Raw genomic sequence first — 23,534 nt, forward strand, 5'->3', positions numbered from 1 at the left:
GGGATTCTGGACAAGCCGTGATTGATATTTCTCTTGAATTCATGCCGGGTAGTGGGTAATGTTCATATTTTGATCAAGATTTGACGAGGCTTGAGTTTGTCCTACTATTGAGCTCAATTGGCACAATTCAAGATTGCTTTTATGGAGTTTTAGCGTGTTTTGATCTCAATTATGCTCTTTTATATGGTAAAATTGTAGAGTCAGAATTATAGACTTCTACCGGTTCCCATTTGCTGTTGTCACTTAAACCATAATGAATCTTGTTTTTAGAGCCTCATGGTTTTGTGGGTCATTCTGGTTTGGTTAATACCATTTTTCTTATGCGTAGCTTGTTGGAATCAGCTTAGAATGGCATTGTTCTACAGCTGAATTATCTTGCTAATAAGCCAATCCTTAGCTATTTCCAGCAACTTCTTTTTCTAAATTTGATTTTGGATATAGGACTTGTAGTCAAATTATGTCTTCGTAGATATAAGCGAAGTTTTAGGGGTCACAAGTTTTGTTTTCTTGTGGCGCTTAATCTTGACTATTAGAGTCACTCATGTAGTCCAAATTTAGGCTATTGATTGGTTGGACCTATGGTATGACTATGTGAGAAAAATAAGAAAAATGGATAAAGAATCTTATGGGTTCTACTTGTACAAAATAATTATTATATCAATTTTTTCACAAGAGCAATGTACATTTTGTTGTCTTCAGATTCTTCTATAATTTAGATCTTCTCAGAATTGCATAATTGTTCGACTCTTGAAATATTGTTTTATAGAAAAAATTGTAGCGCCTTTTAGAACCTGTGACTTGCAATATCATCAAGTGATCTAAAGGTACTTCTCTATAGCAAAGTGGGTTTCTTTTCACGAAATCTTGATTTGCTATGTTGGTTGCTCGTTTGCTATCAAACTTCAAATGGTTTCTGTTTATGTTATAACTCATAATAACTTGATACCTCCTTATCTATTATATTTCCTGGGTATAGAGTGTCTCTTTTTCCTTTAATACAAACTAAGAAGTGGTGGTTTCCCTTTTTGTTTGGGAGGTTTATGGTCACTGAAATGGTATCTGCTTTGCTCTACCTCCTTGCTAGTCATTGTAACCTTGATCAATGATGCATTAATGTCTTAATCCGAACTTTAGGCATTCTAAGTGGGAGTTTGAGTATTAGCTCTGATTAAAAAGAAATTGCTGGAACTGCAAATTGGGATGGAATGGATTTTGCAATGTGAGAAGGCTAAAGACACTTCTCTCTCCCCCTCCCTTTCTTAAGAAATTTGTTATTCCATGAGATTCAGTAAACTCTAATAACTTATCACTCTTTTGATATGACTATATTTCATGTGTTTGCATTTTGTTTTTGCTTTATTATATATAATGACTTTTGCAGATTTTGTTTCCTTTAAGCTTTTGGGTAGTTATGCATTATGCAACATCTTGTGCAATGGCTGTGAGATTTGCTTTACTTGCACACCTTCTGTAAATATCTTATATTTTATGTTTTTATTGTGCAGGATTTCATGAGCGGGAAGACTGTTTTCCGCAATCTTATAGGTATTCTTCTACCAGGGGTCAATTCAATCATCACTGAACGGACCAATGAAATTCATGGGCAACTTCTAGAAAAGGCTGTACAACTTTCTTTGGAAATTATAATTCTAGTTTTGGAGAAGGATTTACTTGTTTCTGATTACTGGCGGCCTCTGTACCAGGTAGCTATTCATATCTCTTTGTTATTGTGGTAGAAAAGTTCTTATTATTTCATGAAGAATAGATGCACATATATATGTATTCGCTTTTTACAATCATGCTAACTAATTAGGGATATAAATCCCTATAATTATGCTATATTTAATAGGAATACAATTTCTATGTTAACTAAATAGGAACACACTATATACATGTTGACTTCCCATAATGCTCTTTCTCAAGTTAGAGCATAGATGTTAATCATGCCCAACTTGTTACAAATGTTGTCAACACGAGTTCCTTTCGAAGCTTTTGTGAAGATATCTCCTAATTGCTCTCCTGTTGAGGTGGTGTTCTATTGAATCTTTTCACGAATGAAGTGACAATCAATCTTGATATGTTTTGTTCGCTCGTAAAATATATGATTAGAAGCAATGCGGAAAGTAGCTTAACTATTATACCACAATTTAGCAGGCAGTGAGGTCTTAAGCCCAACCTCATCGAATAATCGACGTATCCAAATTACTTTGCACACAGATTGTGCCATCACTATATACTCTGATTCAACACTAGATTGAGTGACTACACTCTGCTTCTTACTTCTCTATGGCTCTAAGTTATCTCCAGTGAAGACAGAATATCCTGTAGTTGATCTTATGTTAACCTTAGATCCTCTACAGGAGACCATGTCCTGGAGCTCCTTTCAAGTAACACAAAATCTGTCTCAAAGCTTCTTAATGAGTAATAGTCGGAGAGGACATAAATTGACTTGCTATACAACAAAGAACGGGTCACAGTAAGATGGTTCTACTTTCCAACTAATCTCCTAAACATCTTCGGATCTTCAAATAAATCACCATCCTTAGCTATATAAGTTGGAGATTAGGAGTCATTGATACATTGCAAGGCTTAACGCTTCATTCCTCTGTTTCTGCCATCAAGTCAAGAAGTCTTTCCTCTTAGATAAAAAGTGTCTCAATGTGAAATTCAAATAAAACACACTCACACAATACACTAAGGTATTTAAGAGAAAATTTTTGTAGAGTTTTATTAATCAAATCTTTAAAGTTGAAAATACATAACAGAATACATGGAGCTATTTGCAAGTTCTTATCTCTTAAACCTAGTAGAAAATTTTACTTTCTAGGAAGTTTAGATAAACTAAAACACAATAGGAAATCTGGATAAAATAGGAAAAACTAAATCCTAGATAAAATAGAAAACTTCAATAACTAATCCTAATTAAAATAGGAAAACTAGATACAAGTCCTAATTGAAATAGGAAAACATGTAAACTAAATCTGCAGCTATATCTTGGCAAAATAGGAAGTCTAACTGAGCTTGGATTGCTTTGGAGGCAAGTTTGGAATGAAAAACGAAGCTGCATACCGCTGACCCATGAGAGAGACACCCTGGCCATGTGTTGGCCTGCTGGCATATGCCCTGGGTGTGTAATTTGCTGGATGTTGAAAACCAGCCCCAGTTCAAAAAAGATGCTTTTCTTACACCTCGTAACCTTAGTGCCCAAGAAATACTTTAGCATATCCAAGTCTTTTGTTTGAAATTGGATTTGAAGGAAAAATTTGAGAGATGAAATTTCTGTATTGTCATTCCCAATTATGAGAATATTATCCAGCTAGAATACTAGCAAAATCAGGCCATTCTCAAAATGCCTATAGGACACAAATGATTGCAGTTACTCTTTCTCATGCCAAATTCCTTAACCACTTCACTTAACCTCACAAAATAGTTCCAAGGACTTTGCTTCAAGCCATACAAGAATTTTCGAAATCTGCACACTTTACCAAACTCCCATTGAGCAACAAAACTAGGTGATTGTTCTATATAGACATTCTTCTAAAGATCACCATGCGGAAAAACATTTTTGATATGCAGTTGGTGTAAAAGCCAATCATGTGTGGCTGCAAGAGAAATGAACAAGCGAACATAAGCAAGTTTGGCCACAGGAGAGAAATTGTTTGAATAATCAATCCCATAAGTTTGAGCAAAGCCCTTTGCAACAAGGCGAGCCTTTAGTTGAGCTATAGAACCATTTGGATTCACTTTTGCTGTAAATATCCATTTGCAACCAATAGTTTTCTTATATACGAGTAGAGGCACTAGTTCCCAAGTACCATTAGCATCTAAAGCCTTTATTCCCTCTTGTATTGCTGTACTTTAGCCAGGATGAGACAAGACTTCCACAACAATTTTAGGAACATAAATAGATTCTAGTGAAGTGATAAAACAATGAGATGAAGAAGACAAATGGTTTAAGAAACAAAGAATGAGATAGGATGTGGTTACTTGCATTTGCCTCTGTGAAGTGCAATAGGAAAGATCTAGGTCAGAATCAAGATCAGTAGTGGTTGCTGGATCTTTTGATGAAGAAGCTGTTAGTGGAGGGCCTGAGTCAAGAGTTTTCAATGTAGTTAAATAAACATGAACAATATGAGGTTTAATAGTTTTCAGGCTAGATGGAGTAGGAGGAGCAGGGATTCAGACTTGGCTCTAATACCATGAAGAAGAAGAAGGAACATAAGAAAATTTGTAACTATTTGCTTGATTATTGGTATATAATCATACATCAAGAAGGGAAGAATATACATTTATAGGACATATTTACAGGCACTGTTACAACACAATCACATCACACAATCTTAGTCACAATTATAGCAAGCATTCTAACACATCGAATAACCTAAACAGGCTACCTTCTGTAAAATCCTTTTAAGCAATTCAGTGTTTATTTAACCACTAGGTATGTGAGTGTGTTTGTGTCACAGATTTCTTGAAAGCAAATATCACTGTTTTCTTTTTTTGTGCCTAGCAATTCACCTTCAAATGATATTCCTTTTTCCCCTCTCTCTCTCTCGCTCGCAGCCCTTGGACGTTATACTATCTCAAGATCATAATCAAATTGTGGCATTGTTGGAGTATGTCAGATATGATTTTCTACCGCAAATTCAGCAGTGCTCTATCAAAATCATGTCTATTCTGAGGTATCCTCTTCACTTTAATGTCTTTTTCATTTATTTTTGTCATGACTGTGAATTACTGTTCGTTATGTATGTTATCTGTGTGGGCATGCATATGTGTTTGTTTGCATACATGTGCATCTGTATCTGGAAATGTGTGCATGTACATGTATGTGCAAAGTAAAAGAGGTGGAAGAGGAGCTGTGGCTGAAATGGTTTGCTTGTGGGCCTGTGTGTGTGTTTACCTGTATGGGTATTTGTTGGTCTTCACATCTGTACAGAAAGATTTAACAATGGAGTCATCTTGTGTTACAGTTCTCGCATGGTTGGGCTCATACAGTTACTGTTAAAATCCAATGCTGCAAGCTGTTTGGTTGAGGATTATGCAGCCTGCCTTGAGCTACGTTCAGAAGAGTGCCAAATTATAGAGAACAGTGCTAATGATCCAGGGGTTTTGATAATGCAGGTAAGTGTTATCTGGTCCTTGCTTGTTATTATAAGTGCTACTGCTTCAGCACTTCATAAAATGCTTGTCATAATTTCCTTTACTTCTGTGCAGCTTCTGATAGATAATATTGGTAGACCAGCTCCAAATATTACACATTTACTGCTTAAGTTTGATCTTGACACCCCAGTTGAGCGAACAGTTCTACAGCCAAAATTTCACTACAGGTTCTTTTTTTTTTTTTGTTACAATTCCTTTAAATATACTCATATTTGTTTCTCTATTGTCTATAGCATCTTTTTTACATTTATTGTTTCACTTGTAGTTGCTTGAAGGTTATTCTTGAAATCTTGGAGAAACTTTTAAAGGCAGATATTAATGCATTACTCCATGAGTTTGGTTTTCAGGTTGGATTCTCATCTAGTGCTCTCAAATTGTTCTATTCTACTTTATTTTTGATTATGTGGATTGTTTTGCTTCCTGTTATAATGGAAAGATTTGTCCATTTGCCTTGTGCAGCTCCTTTATGAGTTGTGCTTGGATCCACTAACTTGTGGCCCTACCATGGATTTGTTGAGCAATAAAAAGTATCAATTCTTTGTGAAGGTACATCGTGAACTGAAACATCAAGATTAATATCTCTATGATGCTACCACTTTGTAGCTTCTTTATAAATATCCTTACAGATTTTGCATTTCTAAAATCTTTTTTAAATTCATTGTGACAGCACCTCGAAACCTTTGGTGTTGCTCCCCTTCCAAAAAGAAATAGCAACCTGCCACTTCGCATCAGTTCCCTTCACCAGGTTTCTTACTATATATTTAATTTTTATGACTAAGCAACTGCATTTTTATCATTGATCCACTCTCTACATGCTTTTCTACTTTTAATTTGGTGGTCAGCTTCTATTGGTTTGAGCTTAATGATACTCATGCATGTCTATTTATAACAAAAATTAGGTCTCTTTTCTCTATAGCGGAATTGATATCTTATTCCCTATTTTTTTAAGTTTTTTGTTTGTTAGATGTCCCATTTTTTGAAAAATATTTTAGCAATGATTGATAACTGGCCAAAAGAAGATATAATAGTAATTATTGAAAACATATTTGGATTTAGGCAAAGATCATACCTGTTGCCTTACTGTCTTGGTAATACTGGTATATGATGTGGTACTGGAACAAAAATGACACTTATTCGTTTTCTTTTTTTCACTTTTGGTGCCTTCGAATTTCTTAAAGGTCCTTGTGTTAAGGACCCTTGAGTAGGATCTTGTCACAGGTCAGGATACTGGGAAATCACCTTTGCGCAGAGCTATCGTCTTCCCTTTGTTAACGTTCCTGCTCTTCCTTGAAGAACCTATTGTGAATAATTAAGTGAAGGCTCATTGAAGGCTCATTGTAGAGAGAACCTTCCAATCTCATAGAACATAATTTTTTTTGAGAAAAATCTTGCCTGCTTTATTTATTGATAATCATTGGTTTATATATAAAGGTTACAACAGCCAAAGAATTTAGTCATCAAAGATTACATCCAAGCTGTAGCAATAATTCAAATTACAAAATTCAAACTTGAATGAAACATAAAAATAGAGATACTGGAGCTGCTTCCTCGACAGGTAACAACCTTTGACTGCGACAATTTGAATTCAGGCATTAACTTGAGTGAGCTGTATATCTGCTGCCCCTATCCCTGCATTCCTGTTAACTTGAGTGAGCTGCACATCTGCTGTCCCTATCCCTGCATTCCTGTTAACTTGAGTGAGCTACACATCTGCTGTCCCTCTTCCTGCATTCCTGGTACTAGTCCGATGGCGACGATCATAACCCTTGCCAACAAATGCATCCACAACACCTTGTCTTCATGACTGGATTTTGTTTACTTAAATGCTATCTGAATAGGGTGAGGTTTGACATGAAGGTTCTGCAAACAAGATCTATGCTGCATAGATTTTCTTAAGTTAGTAGATTGATGAATGTTGATTGTAACTTATTAGAAGATAAACGTGAAATTTGTATAAAACCACTATTAGGACTTCTTTACAGATATTATGAGTTACTTGAAAACCTGCTGAATAATTGACTACTCATATCTGAATTTTCAATGTGTACTGCTTTTCTGTTTCACCAAAAAACGGCATAATTTTTAAATTATTGCTAGTAATTTATGGCTCTTTCAATTAATTAGATTGCTTTCATGTTAATTTCTTGTTCTGTTTTTGTTTTTTCTTTTTTTTTTTTTTCCATTTACTTTCCCAGAGAGCATGGCTCTTAAAGCTCTTAGCTGTAGAGTTGCATTCTGGCGATATGAGTACCCCTACTCACAAAGAAGCATGTCAGAATATACTTGCTCATCTTTTTGGAAGGGAAATAATTGAAATTGGGTCTGATCGAGTGGTTTCTGATTCTTTCACTTTTCAAAATGGCACTGAACATGCTGGAACCCAAGCGATAAGCAAGAGTAAGGTATTTTCAGTTGCTTCTGACTGATGGTTTTTGAATTGATGACCCAGGCAGTATGTCTTTTAATCATTTATGTTGAGGACCAACAGATGTGGTTTTTGAATTCTACTTTATGTGAGAGTAGTTCACAGTCACACTATGTTTTATTTTAATGTATTTTTATGTTCTACATTACTCGGACTCGGGTATGGGTGTCGGAAATGAGTACATATCCATGTGTTAGACTTGTGAAGTTTCTAAAAAGAAAATACGGGATATGGATCTAAATTTAGACACCGGTGCTCAGATACGTTATGAATGCTGAAAGGGTTGAAATAATCTATCAAAAAGGGCCAGTCACAATTAAAATTGTGATATGAAGCCATTGGATTCTCAAAATATTCAATATTTTTTAACTTGTTTTGTACCTATCCTTTAATCCAAAGTTGCATTCTATTTTTAACTTTTTTTTACCTATCCTTCAATTCAATATGCTTTTCATCTTGAGAGATTTTTGTCACTTGAGTGTCCGATTGCATGCATATGTGTCGGATGCATATTCCATGTCATGTCCTATTTCATGCGGTATTGACATGGGTAGGGCAGGGCAAAAAGAAGAGTTGGGGTATCAGAGGTTATGTTTCATGGTTTTAAGTTATGCAATCCTATTGCAATTCCTGATTTGGTTCAGTGGTAGCACTCAACTGTGAATGGCTAGCGGTCAGCAGCTGTAATTGATTGTTAGGCATTTGGTAATTTAACGGTTAGGGTTTTCATTAAATTATTATTTAGCATTTTTATATTTTAATTAATTATTTTCATATTTTAATGAGTTGGTATGGTATGTTGTTCGGCTATATAAATGTATTATGTTAAAAAGTTTAAAAATACAAATAAATTGTGTGTTTTTATTGTTAAATTATTAATAAATATTTTCATAATTATTCTGAAATTCAATTGCAAATTTTTTGAAAGCCAGCTTTTGAGTACAAAAGCTATGATTTCTAGCTTTTGCAACTTTTAGTTATAAAAATTAAAAGCTAGCTTTTAATATTTCAACCAACAGTTCTATTTAAAAAAAATAATATTTCAACCTAACAGTTTTTATTTTTTGTTTTACCAAAACCTCAATGTGTAGCAGTTGAGGCTTCAACCACTAACAGCTAGCTTCAAAAGTGAAAAATGTTGATGGCTTGTGTTTCTACGTTGTCACATCCTAATTAGCTGATATTAAATTTATTTTCTGTTACTCTATAATGATTTCGATCGGGTTTCATAATTGCTAGACCATCTTGAAAGACTTATTTCTTACCGAAATAATGTATTAAGCATCACAGGCATTATCGGAAATATTAAATATACCATTGATCCTTAAAGAGGCATTGGTGGATTAATGTTTGAGCAAAATCTATTTTATCATTTTGATGCTGCTGAAAATTTGGCTGTTCTCCACTTTTATCAAATTCAGGTGTTAGAGTTGCTTGAGGTAGTCCAGTTTAGATATCCAGATACTAGTATGAAGCTTTCTCAGATTGTCTCTAATGTGAAGTACGACTTGCTGGTAAGATTCTAGTGCTTGAAAGTGGTCCTTGTATAGTTGTATTCTTTTTGTGTGAGACTCTTTCTTGTGGTTTTGTAGGCAGAGGACATACTTGGAGATCCAGCTGCTTCTGGAAAGGGTGGTATTTATTACTATTCAGAGCGCGGTGATCGTCTGATAGACCTAACTTCTTTCCATGACAAACTTTGGCAGGTCCATCTCTGTAATTAACTGAGCCCTCAGAAGTCATAATTGATTTGTCTATAATACTTTTCCTAAGATTATGAACTTGCAAACTTTCATAAAGGATGGTGGCTCTGACTTCTGTTTTTGCTCAGAAATTCAATTCATTGTATCCCCAATTGAGTAACTTTGGCAGTGAAGCTGAGCTAAATGATCTAAGAGAGACGATTCAACGGATGTTGAGATGGGGATGGAAGTATAATAAGAACCTTGAGGAACAAGCTGCACAACTTCATATGTTGACTGGCTGGTCTCAGATTGTTGAGGTTCAGAGTCTTCCAAAGGACTCCTTTGGGTTTCTTTTAAGTTCTATATCTGAAAAGCCCATATTTTAAATATTTTTAATCACTTTAATTCTGTCTCTTGTGTGCGTCCATGTTCTTTTTCAGGTCTCTGCTTCAAGAAGGATGTCCTCTCTGGAAAATAGATCTGAAATTTTATATCAGTGGGGCCCTTATTATCATTGGCATTTTTTCTTCCACTTTATTCATGGATGCTCTGTAATTGCTCTGTGGTCATTGACAGGGTTCTTGATGCCTCTTTGAGTGCTTCTGCTTCTCCAGACTGTTCATTGAGGATGGCATTCATTTTGAGTCAGGTATGATTCATTCGTTAAAACTTTCCTCCTTTCAAGTGGGTGGTTTACCTAGTCTTAATCTCTACTGTGGCTTTCTTTTTCTTGAGATACCCCTAGGTTGCGCTTACATGCATGGCTAAACTTCGGGATGAAAGATTTATATGCCCTGGTGGTCTAAATCCTGATAGTATCACATGTCTTGATATTATCATGGTGAAGCAATTATCAAATGGTGCTTGTCACTCTATATTGTTTAAGCTTGTAATGGCAATTCTGAGAAATGAATCATCAGAGGCCTTGAGGAGACGGTATGTTTGTTTCTTTTTTAAGTAGGAAGCTGGTGCAGTCAGTCTAGTTTGAACTTCTAGTTGCATTCTGACCCTCCCTCTTTCCTGCCCTCTCTTTCTATGGATGCACATGCATTTTTTGGGGTGTGCAGCCAATATGCCTTGCTGCTTAGCTATTTTCAGTATTGTCAGCATACACTTGATCCAGATGTTCCAACAACAGTTATGCAGTTCTTATTGCTTACTGAGCAAGATAGTGAAGATCTGGACCTCCGTAAGGTGTGTAGATTAGACAACCCTGATGCTCTCTCTCTCTCTCCCTCTCTCCCTCTCTTTCTCTTAATTGAAGTTTTATGAATTTTGACCTGTTGGCATGTTTCTAGATTAACAGAGAACAGGCTGAACTAGCTCATGCAATTTTTTCCATATTGAGAAAAGAAGCTCAGGCAATCTTAGATTTGGTAGGCATCCAACTTTATCATATATTCTGAAATATGGAAGCTGACTGGAACGAAGTGAATGATGACTATATGATATGCTTTTTGTGTATTAGATTGCTTTCTGAAGAGGCTATAATGGCCGGTTAAACTTGTATAATCTTTTGGAAGGCTTAGTTTACAAGCTATAAAAAATCCATATTCATTGAGTTCTGTTTCAATGTACTGTTTAGTTCAAACTTCTTAATGAAAACTAAATTTTTGTTAAATTGGGTCATATCATTTTCTACTTCACTTTTTGTGCCTCAAGTTGTCATTGCTATCTAGGATTGTTTTTCATGTTCTTCTTGTACTGTAGTGCAAAACCCTTGCCTGCTATTTTGACTGTTGCTCCCCTCTCTTTTCACAAAATTTGTGTTTGTTCTCATATCTCCAGGTAATAAAGGATGCAACTCAAGGTAGTGAACCTGGGAAGACAATAGCACTCTATGTTCTGGATTCACTGATTTGTATTGATCACGAGAGATATTTCTTTAGCCAACTTCAAAGTAGGGGATTTTTGCGGTCTTGCCTGATGAGCATCAGCAATGTTTCCTATCAGGTGTTGCTTCTCTGAGCCACAATATCTACTGATTCATGGAAAAATATACTTCAAATCTTAATATTTATACACTAGTTACAGAGTGCTCATATTTGATGAATACTTATTTCCCCTAATGGGAACTTGCCTATCTGAAATTCTTTTTTTAATGAAGACTTAATAGGAAGATTATGAGAAAATATAAATTACAACAAATATATTTGTTAGGGAACCTTACTTCGACATTTATGTGCCATTAAAATATTTATATGTTCAAAACTTTTGTTAATTGTTATCCTAGCTTTCTATTGTATTATCCTTGCCCTTATGTTTTTATATATATATTTTTTATTAGCAAAATTAAAATAAATAGATAAAGAAAATGAATGCATGTGCATGTATGTATGCTTTTTTTATTAGGAGTATATGCAATGATATTCAATTTGGACCTGGTTTTTCATCTTTTTAAAACCTGTGTGATAGTGGATAAAAACTATTAACCATCCTAGGGACCTAGTCTCACATTAGTTGTGTCTGGGGGAATAAACTTCATTTTCTCATGAAGTGTTTGCCTTCAGGATTTGAATCTGTGTGTGTATGTGTGTGCACGGGCACATGCGTGCGCATGTACCTGACAGCCAAAGCTACACACAATAACAAAGAAAAGAAACAAAAGGACATTCTCATACATCATAGAACATAAGTTCAGCACTCAGCTCCGCCCACCCTTTCACGTGAATATTGTTAGGGTTAGTCCTTCATTTTATTTGTTGCTCAAGTAAACTTTTCAATTGAGATGGAGCTATGGATTTCCATTCATTAAATAGGATGTTGCAGTGTCTACCACACTTCATATACTCTCAAGTTGTTTGTGTTAGTTGGATCAATAATTTTTTTTTCTTTATTTTTTTAATTTAGGATTTTAGGCATTCCCTAGACTCTTTGCAACGAGCATGCACTGTTGAGGCTGAACTGGCATTACTGCTTAGAATTAGCCACAAGTATGGAAAATCTGGGGCACAAGTTTTATTTTCAATGGGTGTTTTGGAGCATATTGCCTCATGCAGGGCAGTTAATTTGCAGGTGATAATATTTTCTATCTATCCATAGTTTTGTTTTTTTGCACTTAAGTTCATATAAAGTAAAGCTAACATACCTAGCAGGGAAGTTTGAGACGGCTTGATCCAAAGCTTCAACGAGATGCGGCTGTGGATATTGACAAACAACGGATGATCACAACTCCAATACTGAGATTGGTGTTTTCATTGACTTCATTGGTTGATACATCTGATATTTTTGAGGTTGGTATTGGTCTTCCTTGCATTGGCTGTTACTTTCTTATCCAGTCTATTTCTAGTTGTGGCAACTTGGATGCCCCAATCATAATTGTCTTGTTTTTTCATATACATTTCTGCTTGAGTTTGTTGTCAATCCTTTACATTCCCTCTTTCCTTATCATTAATTCGTTTTCATTATGTTCAGGAAGCACTTCTTTCTTCAAATTTGTGTGTTTGGTGCAGAAATATAGTTGAGTTGAGTTGAATTGTGTGTTTGGGCAGGTGAAGAACAAAATTGTTCGTGAAGTTATAGATTTTGTCAAAGGACAACAATTGTTATTTGATCAAATTCTTCAGGAAGATATTTCTGAAGCTGATGATTTGACAATGGAGCAGATAAATCTTCTTGTTGGCATACTTAGCAAGGTAAGGACCATCAAGGTGCATGATAATGCTCTTAAAATGGTGAAACAAGTTGGGTGACCTTTTCAGCTATTAAGAGATTGTACTGTTAATGTGACTGGGTGGCTGTTTGGCATTTATAATTATATCTATAATGTGGTGGGGAAATGTGAATGACACTCGAATGTTCTGTCTACTTGTCTGTCTCATAGTAGAATTTGTCAGTAGTTCTTGTTTCCCATTTTTTCTTTCGGTTGCTCTTTTTCTTCTTTGTAGGTATGGCCTTATGAGGAGAGTGATGAGTTTGGTTTTGTTCAAGAGCTTTTCAGTATGATGCGTACTATTTTCTCTTTTGAGTCAGAGACACTTAATTTAGGGAGATCAGTGCAATCTCCAGAGGTATATCTCATGTTTCTTTTGAGGAAAACCACTTCAAAGTTCAAACAGAAGCAAAATATATTATTCATCGTTAACTTGTTTGGTTGCTTGTTGAAAAATTATCAGACTAAGAGAAAGTTAGAATTGAACTCGTTTCGGTTGTGCTTCAGTCTGAGCTCTTATCTATATTTTCTGGTCACAAAGAAATCTTTGCGACTCCAGGTATATGCACGAACTTTGGGCAAGTGGTCATTGTGTATAAATTTTCATACGTGTGGAACTTTTGGTACCATTTTGCTTAATGAATAAAAAATTATGACATCTATGGTGAATATAATGCACCACAGGTTTCAGACCACCCTGTTGATTACCGTTCTCCAGCTGGGCTGCAGCAGCCCACATTGACTTTACTTGGTTCTCTTCTTAGTTCTGTGACAAGTTCCCTTGAAAGAGCAGCGGAGGAAAAATCCTTGCTACTTAATAAGGTATTGCAGCATTAAAAATAAGCAATAGCCTTTTTTTCCTCTTATACTGCTTCTATCTCCTTTTGGTAATTGGTTACAAATGATTATTATATTTGTGATGTCTCAGGTTCGAGATATAAATGAGCTATCAAGGCAGGAGGTGGATGAAATTATCAGCATGTGTATTCGGAGAGAATGTGTATCATCATCTGATGATATACAAAAAAGGTTATCTGTTTTTTGCTTCTTGTCTCTCCTCTTCTTTTATGCTGTAATTTTGTTTCTGTTCATCATACAAAAAAGGTTCTTGTTTTGGTAATGATGCATTAAGTTAAACGAAGTTTATTTTCCTAGTGTTTTCAGTCATTACTATGTATATTAATGATAAGCAAAAAACTTGGAGATAGGTATCAAGTTGTGGTGCGTTAAAGCAGGGTCCTTAAAAGGAAAGACAAGCGTTCAATTTTTTTGGCATGTAGTAGTTACTGTTAGGCATCAAACTTGTATGCCCATAGTTACAACACTTGTCACTTAATCATTGCACAATTCAATAGATGAATAAAAACAAATTACTAATAATGTAGACCATCCTTCACAAAGATGGTAACTATGTTCAAAAGTAATATTTGCAAAAGAGAAGATTAAACTCTGCCCTTATGTGCTATGTTCAGTCAACGCACTTGTCCAACATTTAGTTATTTTGTTTTTATGCTGGAACATGAAGTAAATGCCCTGATTTCTTGAAACTGGAGTTTTTCTAAAGATTCATGCAACATTTTGAATACTTTTATAGGTACTAACTTTTGCATTGAGGCAATCCATCTTAAGAAAAATAAATGCTAGTTATGCCAAATAGGTCGTCATTGCTCAGAGTTTGATGGGTCTTGGATTATTCCTGAACCTTGGCGAAGAGGGAGGAGTGTGATATCCTACACTTCCTTGCCCTCTGCCTCCCCCTTTAAAAAAAGGGAAAACAAGAAAAAAAGAAGAAAGAAGGAATGAAAGGGAAAAAAAACCCAATATCTTGTTGGCTGCTGTTTTATAAAGTTGCTTCAGTGTCAAATAAATTCACACTTCCCCCAGTACCATCCTATGTTAACCATCAAAGAGTTGTAATATAGATCCAAAGGCGGAAAAGTTGTAGTAAACCTTATTTGACTGTTCATTAAAACTCATTGGCTCTACAATCTAATGGGACGATGCATGTTGCTCTGCCATTTCCAACACATCATCATTATATGCAAGCTGTCTGGTTCTGTAATAAAGTCTATTGTTTTCTCTATTTCTTAATGACATTCTAATGGGGGCGTGGATTGGATATGATATAATATTTCAGTGCTTGTAATTTGATTTATTTATCGTTTGGGTACTAGGGTTTATTATGCTCAACCTTTTTTTACCTAAATGGTAATAACTCTATTGACCATAGGTCTTTATTGTTTATTCTTGGTGTATTTTTTAATCTTCCAACTATATGAATGAGGTGCATAATGATTGTTATTTGCAATTAAGTGGTTCACATCTGACTGATGAAACTTCACCATTGATATCTTCTCACTCTCTGAAATTGTTCATTGTACTGTTTCAAAATCTTCATGGTGGAATATGATAGGAATATGCTTTTAATGTTGGAGTAAAACCATCAATCCATTCTCTTATTTGCAGGAGGTATATCGCAATGGTGGAAATGTGCCATGTGGCTGGCAATAGAGATCAGCTAATTACCATATTACTTCCACTTGTGGAACAATTGCTAAATGTCATTCTCATTCACTTTCAAGACAGGTCTCTTTTTTTTTTTTTCTCCCACTGTTCTCTCTTGTATATCTTCAGTTTGGGAGGGTGTTGTAGAGTATCGCTGTTAGAATTTTATGCAATCTTCACTTTGCACTGGAGGAGATTGTTTCTGCAATTTAAAATTTTAAATCCGTGATCTCCTATTTGCAATGAAGCATTCTTACCATATGGTAGATGGCTTACCCTCCAGCTTCTTGAAATTTGCTTTAACATGTGATTGTAAAGCGGTTGGTAGTATTTAGCTCAGGCTGACTTTGTTGATCACTGGCAGATTGGTTCAGTATAACAACTAAAGTTATCTTCTTGATTTGTGGTTTTTCTTGGCAGCTCTGTGACATCTGATGCTAATGGAGCTATGAAAGTGATTACATATGGTGTGAAGTCTGACTCAGAACAGGACACATCTTTATTGTGTGGAAAACTGGTTCCAGCTTTAGAACGTCTTGAGCTAATAAGTGAGGTATGCAGCTTCCTGAAATATTAGTTTACAGCTTACAGCTAGGTGGAATATTCCAATTACTGAGCTATTGTTTTTTGGGAGTAGTCTGGTGAGTTGATTATTAGTAGAAAGCGAAATTTTCTTCCTCAATGGAGACTGTTGGTGTTGTGCAAGCAAAATACTCACAGGAATCTTTCTGGGTGTCCCTATTTTATTGTTATTTCATTGGTTGGAGCTTATGCCTATGCTCTCTATCCAAGCACTCACTTTACTTGTTCGTTTTCCTCTAGTACCAAGAACTATACTTCTTATATTGCTTATAAAGGTTTACTAGAACTATTTAATAGACTTGGAAGGTATCAACATAATCCACAGCTCCATACGCCCCCAATTTTTTAGTAATGCTTATATATATATATATATATATATATATATATATATATTGGAGCGTTTTGACATTTTTTTTAATGGTGGTTATGTGTTGTTACAGGATAAAGTTGGCCGCCCACTTAAGGTATTTCGCAGATTAGTGACATCAGTCAAAGAAATGGCAATTCAAAGGTGGTCCTTGTAAGATATTCTCAGGCACTGAGGATATTTTGTGTTTTAGCTCATGTAAATTTTAGATCATAAGAGTATTCATGCTTCCAAGAAAACGTGTAATATCTGTCGTATAATCTTTAAAAAAATTCTTGTTGTATCTGCTCAAGTTTTTAGCCTTCTTACATTTTTTTTTCCGTTTGTAGATTATCCTCTGAAGTAATATTTTTGTTTTCATGTTGTTTGGTCCATTACAAACCCACAACACCCCTAACCCTCCCCCTTTAACCCAATGAAGATGAACCTATTTAGATGCAGTGAGTGGATTATGAAAATGAGACGGATTTTTGTCAAAAAAATTCTTGTAAGGGGGTGTGAAGTCAAAAGGAACTTGCTTATCTTATAGTAGTGACGTGTATAAAAATTCAAATAATGTCACTGAAAATTTAAAATTTTTAAAACTAAAACACGTGTGTGATGATAGCAAAATTTTAAATGTAAGTAAACCTAATGAGAACAAATTTCCTTGCATAATCTTAGAAGTTTGCATCATTGGTTTATTTTCTCATAAAAGAAAAGTGGAAAGAGAAGAAAGAAATCATTTTTAAAAAAAGAAAAGCAATATAATTAAATTAACACAATGAAAGCCAAAAAGAAATAAATTTTCATAAAAGGAAAAGAAATCAGTGTTGTAAAACCAAGAAAAAGGATATCAATACAACTATATTTCATTTGATTCAAGGTTCATGTTGAATACTCAATTAATTGTAAAGTTGGATTATTAAAAAAAAATGGATTTAATTGCAATAAAGCGGTAAAATTCATCATAAAAACACATAATGAATTGGAATATCTACAGGAAACTGAACCTAGCTGCAAGGCACATATAATTGGGCAATGATTAAGGAATTTAGCTGCTTCGCTTCAGCGCATTAATTTTTTCATTCCTTTTCTCAGTGAAAGATATATGAGATATGATGAGCTAATGGTAGTTCATATAATCTGTGTTAATGGTGATTGGATCTTAGCTTTTTCTGCTGGTGCAACTGGTGACGGAAAATTCAATTAAAAGCAAGCCATTCCATATGTACTGCTTGTTGAGTTCACACTCTGGACCCAAAAAACGTTAGTCGGCTTGATAGCATGCTGTTGTCGAGTCTAATTGAGAATTCAGGCCATCTCAACAAGAATACCATACTTTCTAAGGTTTTTTCCTTTGTCCCCTTTTAATAGCAATTAGTTTGTAGAACATACAGAATTGCACTGACTAAATCTGTTCCTGAATTCCATAATGTATAAACATTCGTACAGTATATGAGATCATCTATATCTACACTATTCAGCTTCAATCAGTAGAAGCAACATGTTTTACCCTGCAGGAAAATCAACACACGAGAAACAGAACTTGCATCAGTCCATTTATATTCTACACAAATCCTTTTTATAACATACCTTTAAATAAAAATAATACCAGAAGCTTCAACGAATATATCCTATAAAAAAGTCAATACTGCTTTTGAGGATTGCCATACCTCATCGAAGCACTGAATCTCAAATGGATTGCTGGAGAGTTATGACTACGAAGCTCAACCTTTTAGGATTGTTTTGGACCACTGTTTTTAGAGGGGCCAGCTCTCTCCACCATTACATCATAAAGTTGCTTACCATTCTATTCAGAAGAAGAAAAACAGAAAGAATTTTAGTGAAGGAAATAGCTTAACAAAGAAAAACCCAAGTCATAAGTCACAGATATTCATTCTAAAAATATTTATTTTTTTCCCCTTTATTCTATTTTCTTTAATACAAAGCACCCCACAAATACATTTGCATGATTAGGCTTCCTCCCCACAAGCCCTAAAGCTCAGCTTCCTAGGTTTGTATTTTGATGATATACTTACAAAAATTACTGGGAAGAAGTGCACTTGTCCTTCAGGTTTTGTTTGAGTCTCTTTAAAGTACACCAGAATAGGGAAATTTGGCCACCATAGTTCCCAATTCACAAATGTTGAAAATCTGTAATTAAAATAAATAGGTCAGTGGCTATTCATTGAATTTGGATGGAGCAAAGAAAGTACTTACTTCCAACGATTTTTTCCACCTACGAACACATTTTCGCCTGATTCCTCAAGCTGGTCTCCTATTTTGACCTCCTAGGACGGCAAACATCATATGCATATGAGCCAAAATGAAGTTTGTTGGATCAATAATAAACAGGAACAGATGCAATTTGCATGTCATTCTATCTACCAGTCCAAATTATGACTCCATAGGGACAAGCTCTCGACTGTGGGGCGAGCCAAAAGTACAGTGAGAATGAGATATATTAACCTAGAAAGCGAAAATGAAGTGAACTCCAAGATAATTGTTCAAAAAAATCTCAACTAGATGATTTTTTTCATCCCTGGAAGAGAAGACTAACTAAACTGACAGACAAATATATTTCTGGGAAATACTAAAAGAAAACACTAATCATTTTTCAGTTCAATATTTGAGCTAGTTTACTCAATCAGTTTGCAAATCAAGTACAGCTGGGAGAAGAGATTCCAGTATTGCTTAATTCCTTCAAAAACTGTCAATTACAATCACAAAATCGAGTGCACTGGATCTCAGTTTAACACATTAATTTGCTAGAAAAAGATTCCAGATATCACAGCAAATCAATTTTCTGAACATCTTTGATAGGTAACAACAGTCGCATTGATATGCACACCACATGCAAATCTAAGCATGCATATTTCCTTTATTTTATAGTGATCCAACCAAATTAAAGTCACTGCAAAGATCCAGTCAAAGCCAATTGAGTTATATAATCTAAGAACAGTTCAGGTAGCAGAACCTACCTAACAAACTGAGTCGTCAAAAAGTTAAGTTTTTCAAGTAAAAGATCATTCTAACATATAAACAAATGCACAAGTCTGAGGAAAAAAGCTGAAAAATTAATATATCAATGATAAGTAGATTTTATCTTTCTGACTTGTAGATCCTACTTCCTAGAGAGTGAACATAATTAATAAAAAAAAAAAAGAGTGAACTAACCAGAGCCTCATTGTCAAAAACAAATCTCACCCTTGTCGTCTGGAAAAAAAAAAAAGAAATTAAGTTTTAGCTAATTTCAGAAAATGAAGCAGATGTACCAAGTACCAACACATAATAGTTTATTCAACAAATTTAAGTAGAAAGATTGTCTGCATAGAAATTTATTGTTATTTCGTTATTGATGAGAAGAACAAATGTAAATGGCATGCAAGAAACCATTGTCTCACAAAGGAAGAAAGCCCAAAAAACTGACAGGCGTAAAAAAGTGAAAATTGTGATATCTAATTCTTAAGCGACACATTTTGGTTTATAATTACCTGAAATAAAAGGAGCAATCCAAGGAGACCAACAGGTACAGCTGGTGCCAGATTATTTGTATAAGTTAATCCACCAGCTAAACCTGCTTTAACAGAGATCATTTCAGAGAAGGAAGAGCATACAATAAGCAACCAGCTAATCACTAAAAGCAAGATCCCAAACAAATTTTTAAATAATGAAATTTTTAGATTTGTCAATAGATACTATTAAATTCAATTTATCTTCTAAAGGAGAACATGATAGTATAAACAATGCAAAAGTTTGGCAAGCTAATTTCTCAAGGATATGCTGAAAAGTTTGGCAAGGTGTTTTCTAATAGTTGTGTTGGTTTTTTTTTTTTTTTCAATTTTTATATAAAAAACAACAGGGAGGGATGATCTGAATCTGTTAAGTTATGTCTTGCAATCTCTAACTTTTTCATGCGTTAGGGAAAAAAAAAAAGAAGTTTAAAGCATAAATACAAGTTCTTTTGTTACACAGAAATTACCATAAATACAGGTTTTGATTTGCATTGCGCAGACATGGCTAAAAAAAATTCTAGTCCAAGGAGCACAACATCCAAGTAAGCACAGATATGCATTTTAGCAGATAATGCATGAAATGCTGTAGTGCTTTGGTTTAATAGCATAAATGCTATTTACCATCAACTAAAAGCAGAAACTGGGATTAGAATGCTCTAGTTGTATTGTTGTTAAGTTCCTAGCTCAGTTCAGTTTCATTTTGCTGCTCTCTGAAGTTCTAAACACAGTACAAGGAAAGCTTTAACACATAAAAATCCCAATCAACAATGACAAACAAAACAGGGTTCTTAATTTACAGACCAAGCAAGACAACTGGTATCCTGTAATCTGGATCAGGAATAACTGTCTCCCTCTTCTGTACGCTTCTTCCAAGCTGTGCAGAATGAAAATAATCATGTAAAAGAAATTCAAGGACTACGTTAAATAGATGCAAACCCATTAATCTAGTCACCCTAAGCACCTACTTTTCCAATCAATCAAATTACACAAAACAAGCTTATGTTGCCCAAGACAAGCTATACCTATAATCTGATTTATCCCAAATTAGATATGTATATGTTAGTGTGATTACTGTAAGCACCAGAAATGAAATTAAGTAAATATAGGAAGGTAAAGAATTATAAACCACTGAGGTAATCGCAACACGGCCTCCATTGATTCTGCTAAATTCCTTCCTCAATAAACTTTTATTATGAATCACTTGGCCATGGAAAGAACTCTTCAAATTCACTACAAGTCCAGTCACTTCCTTATCTGCATAAAAGATAGAACATTTCACAAAGTAGTATAAAAAGGAAAAAGGATACCCAGATCAAGTAACATTTTGTATTGCATTCTTACATAACATAAACAGGGAATCTTCTATAACCAAGAAAAAGAGAACCCAAACAGTTTCTCTCTATACCTTGAAAGTGCTTACTCTGTGAAGGGAGAAAGCAAGCAGTAGATAACAAAGCACTAGCCATCTTTTCTGCTTTCTGTTCTAAAAACAATTTCTTTGTTTATAAGGAGCGGTTTCTGGCCTTCCGCAAATTTGGTGCCAAATGATTTATTGACATTAATACCCTTGTTTGCTGAGGCGACACTGCTGAGAAGATGGAGGGTATTTAAGTAAAATCATTGGAACGTCTGTCCATTTTCTTGCAAGCCCCTGGTGCCTTATCTGCTCGTAATGCGCCTGTGTTCGTTACCACCAACAATTGAACAAGCACACAGAAATAGAGTTTCGCTCTCTTTTGACTATTTAGTTTAGCTCTTCTCTTTCTGCTGGAAGATCACTTGAAGAAGCAACCCATATTGAAAATGATGAATGCTATGTGTTTTAGTTTTACCCATGTTTACTCTTCTCTCTCTCTCCCAACAAACCAGGTATCTCTCTCTTCATTCTGCAACATCCCTTTATTTCTCTCTCAATTGATATTTGGGTTTTCTTTGTTCTTTGCGTTTGGTTTTTTACTGTGGCTTATCTGTGACGATATTATTAGGAGTGATTCTTGGGGATTCAGTTGTTGGGAGTTTTCTTAGAGTGAACAAACCAAACCTCCAAATATGGTAAATTTCAGTCTTTGGAGGTTAAGGTCGGTGGTTGCTAGGAAAAGTTTACTTTATTCTGATGAGCTATACGCTTGTTGCTCGGTTGAGATGGCTACAATAATTTCCTGGAGATGGATGGTGAGGGATATGGATGACCATTCTCATAATCTTGAATGGAAGTATTAGTTGTAATTGAGAGAATGGTCAAAATTAAAAACATAAACAAAAATTGACCCATGATCATTGATGCCCATTTATCAAATCAGAGAAAACTTTGCTGGTATAGTTGTTACTTTAGTGTTCATTTCATGGCATGGCAATCTAAAATAGAATTTACACAGAACACAGTAGTGCATTAGTAGGGTGGATTGACACTACTGAACTAGTTGACTGCAATAAAAATAAACAACAAAATTCTTGCTAATGATGAACTTTGGGATCAAGTGGGCCTAATCATTGTAGGATGGAGCTCTAGAGAAATGCTTAGAATAAAGCAAATGGGTAAAGAGATTTCTTCAACCAATTTTTAAATGAGTATGAGGCATGGCTCACTTCAATTGGCAATGCATGAAAGCTCGGTCTTCCCTTCATTTCTCGTCTGGTATGTTTTCCTTGCAAGTCACTTTTCTCTGGATTTGACAGGCTACAGGTAGCGAAAAAAGCTCTAAACCAAGTAGTTTAGTCTGCGCTGATTGTGATGGAAATGGTGAGCTCAAAGTCATTTATTATATCTGCTTTAACTTTCTCCCTTGTATCCGCTATTCGTGTTTGAAGATTGGCAATGAATGCCTTGCATTCATAATTGCAGGCTGTACATGGCCCTGTAGAACTTCCGCATTCACATACTTTTTAGCAAGGCAACCTTGAATTCTCATTGTCTAGTTATGTATTGCCCATCTATGTTCAATATAGAAGTGTTGTTCTTATTTCCTAGTGCCCTCTTTGTATGCATCAAATAAAGTTGTTTAATTTCTGAATCAGTTTTAGCTTTGCATATAAAACTAGTCATTTCATCCGCCTGCAATAGATTATTTGTTATTTTATTTTAATAACATAAATTAATATATTTTTTATTATATTTTATAATTTCAAAATTATATTACAAAATTTTAATAATATTAAAATTTTAATTAATTATAATTTTATTTTAAATTTAATAAATAAATAAGTTGGTTAATAATTTTTTTAAATTAATTTTTAAATTATTTGACATATATCAATAAAAAAAATAAATAAAATAAAAAAATACATATGATTATTAAAATTCTTATATTTTAAATATAAGAAATTTTTTAAAAATATATATTTAAATTTTCTAAAATAATTTTTTGATGAATATATATATAATTTTTCAAAAGTAATTCATCCTTTTTTATGTAATTAAAAATTTAATTAAAAAAACTGATTTTAGGGCTATATGATATGATGAATATAGTTTTATAATGTTTGAAGTTATAAATTTAAGAAAATTTTAAAATTTTAAAAATACACTAAAAATAATTTTAGATTTTAATAGTTGAGATAAGATTTTCATAGTTAAATTTAAAAATATTGAGATAAATTAATATTTAATATGATAAATTAATTTTTATACATAAATTTAAAAATAAAATAATAAAAGGGT

At 34.3% G+C, this 23,534-nt stretch overlaps 2 protein-coding genes and 1 long non-coding RNA gene across 6 annotated transcripts; 2 read left to right on the top strand and 1 right to left on the bottom strand.

Moving 5' to 3' along the window:
* Window positions 1-1,505: 1,505 nt before the first annotated feature.
* Window positions 1,506-16,707, top strand: LOC110654807 (nuclear pore complex protein NUP205; the record flags this gene model as incomplete). The annotated part of the gene is given in 27 exon segments (XM_058142140.1): window positions 1,506-1,703; window positions 4,564-4,682; window positions 4,974-5,124; window positions 5,218-5,330; window positions 5,429-5,510; window positions 5,623-5,709; window positions 5,831-5,908; window positions 7,359-7,565; window positions 9,010-9,102; window positions 9,181-9,294; window positions 9,420-9,590; window positions 9,714-9,769; window positions 9,850-9,922; window positions 10,019-10,209; window positions 10,341-10,467; window positions 10,572-10,649; window positions 11,062-11,226; window positions 12,124-12,288; window positions 12,369-12,506; window positions 12,765-12,908; window positions 13,161-13,283; window positions 13,389-13,484; window positions 13,610-13,747; window positions 13,854-13,954; window positions 15,392-15,511; window positions 15,851-15,983; window positions 16,453-16,707. Coding segments are annotated over 27 exon segments (3,345 nt in total), but the record flags the coding sequence as incomplete, so codon positions are not given.
* Window positions 16,708-17,697: 990 nt separating this feature from the next.
* On the bottom strand, window positions 17,698-21,440 carry LOC110654808 (uncharacterized). Of its 3 annotated transcripts, none has more exons than XM_021810920.2 (9): window positions 21,282-21,440; window positions 21,003-21,130; window positions 20,678-20,750; window positions 19,856-19,938; window positions 19,539-19,577; window positions 18,582-18,652; window positions 18,401-18,515; window positions 18,035-18,171; window positions 17,698-17,875 (listed from the first exon to the last, which is right to left on the bottom strand). In XM_021810920.2, the coding sequence occupies exons 1-8, from the start codon at window positions 21,340-21,342 to the stop codon at window positions 18,097-18,099; spliced, it is 645 nt and encodes a 214-aa protein (XP_021666612.1). In that variant the 5' UTR covers window positions 21,343-21,440; the 3' UTR covers window positions 17,698-17,875; window positions 18,035-18,096. The 3 variants fall into 3 exon arrangements, with proteins under 3 accessions (XP_021666612.1, XP_021666613.1, XP_057998124.1); XM_021810921.2 differs by having other exon boundaries at window positions 21,297-21,417; XM_058142141.1 differs by lacking the exon at window positions 19,539-19,577.
* On the top strand, window positions 21,436-22,890 carry LOC131177194 (uncharacterized). Of its 2 annotated transcripts, none has more exons than XR_009146819.1 (2): window positions 21,436-21,745; window positions 21,862-22,890. It is a non-coding gene; the product is annotated as an uncharacterized LOC131177194 (long non-coding RNA). The 2 variants fall into 2 exon arrangements; XR_009146818.1 differs by having other exon boundaries at window positions 22,553-22,890.
* Window positions 22,891-23,534: the final 644 nt, after the last annotated feature.

The sequence above is a fragment of the Hevea brasiliensis genome, unplaced genomic scaffold, assembly GCF_030052815.1.
Source record: "Hevea brasiliensis isolate MT/VB/25A 57/8 unplaced genomic scaffold, ASM3005281v1 Scaf348, whole genome shotgun sequence".
NCBI lineage: Eukaryota > Viridiplantae > Streptophyta > Magnoliopsida > Malpighiales > Euphorbiaceae > Hevea > Hevea brasiliensis.

Excerpts from the sequence above, each read along its gene's own strand:
- LOC110654808 (XM_021810920.2), bottom strand. The coding sequence starts at position 21,342 with ATGGCTAGTGCTTTGTTATCTACTGCTTGCTTTCTCCCTTCACAGAGT. Across the intron at positions 19,578-19,855 it reads GATTGCTCCTTTTATTTCAG|ACGACAAGGGTGAGATTTGT; the intron begins GTAATTATAAAC and ends TTTTTTTTCCAG. Across the intron at positions 18,516-18,581 it reads GGTGGAAAAAATCGTTGGAA|ATTTTCAACATTTGTGAATT; the intron begins GTAAGTACTTTC and ends TTTTAATTACAG.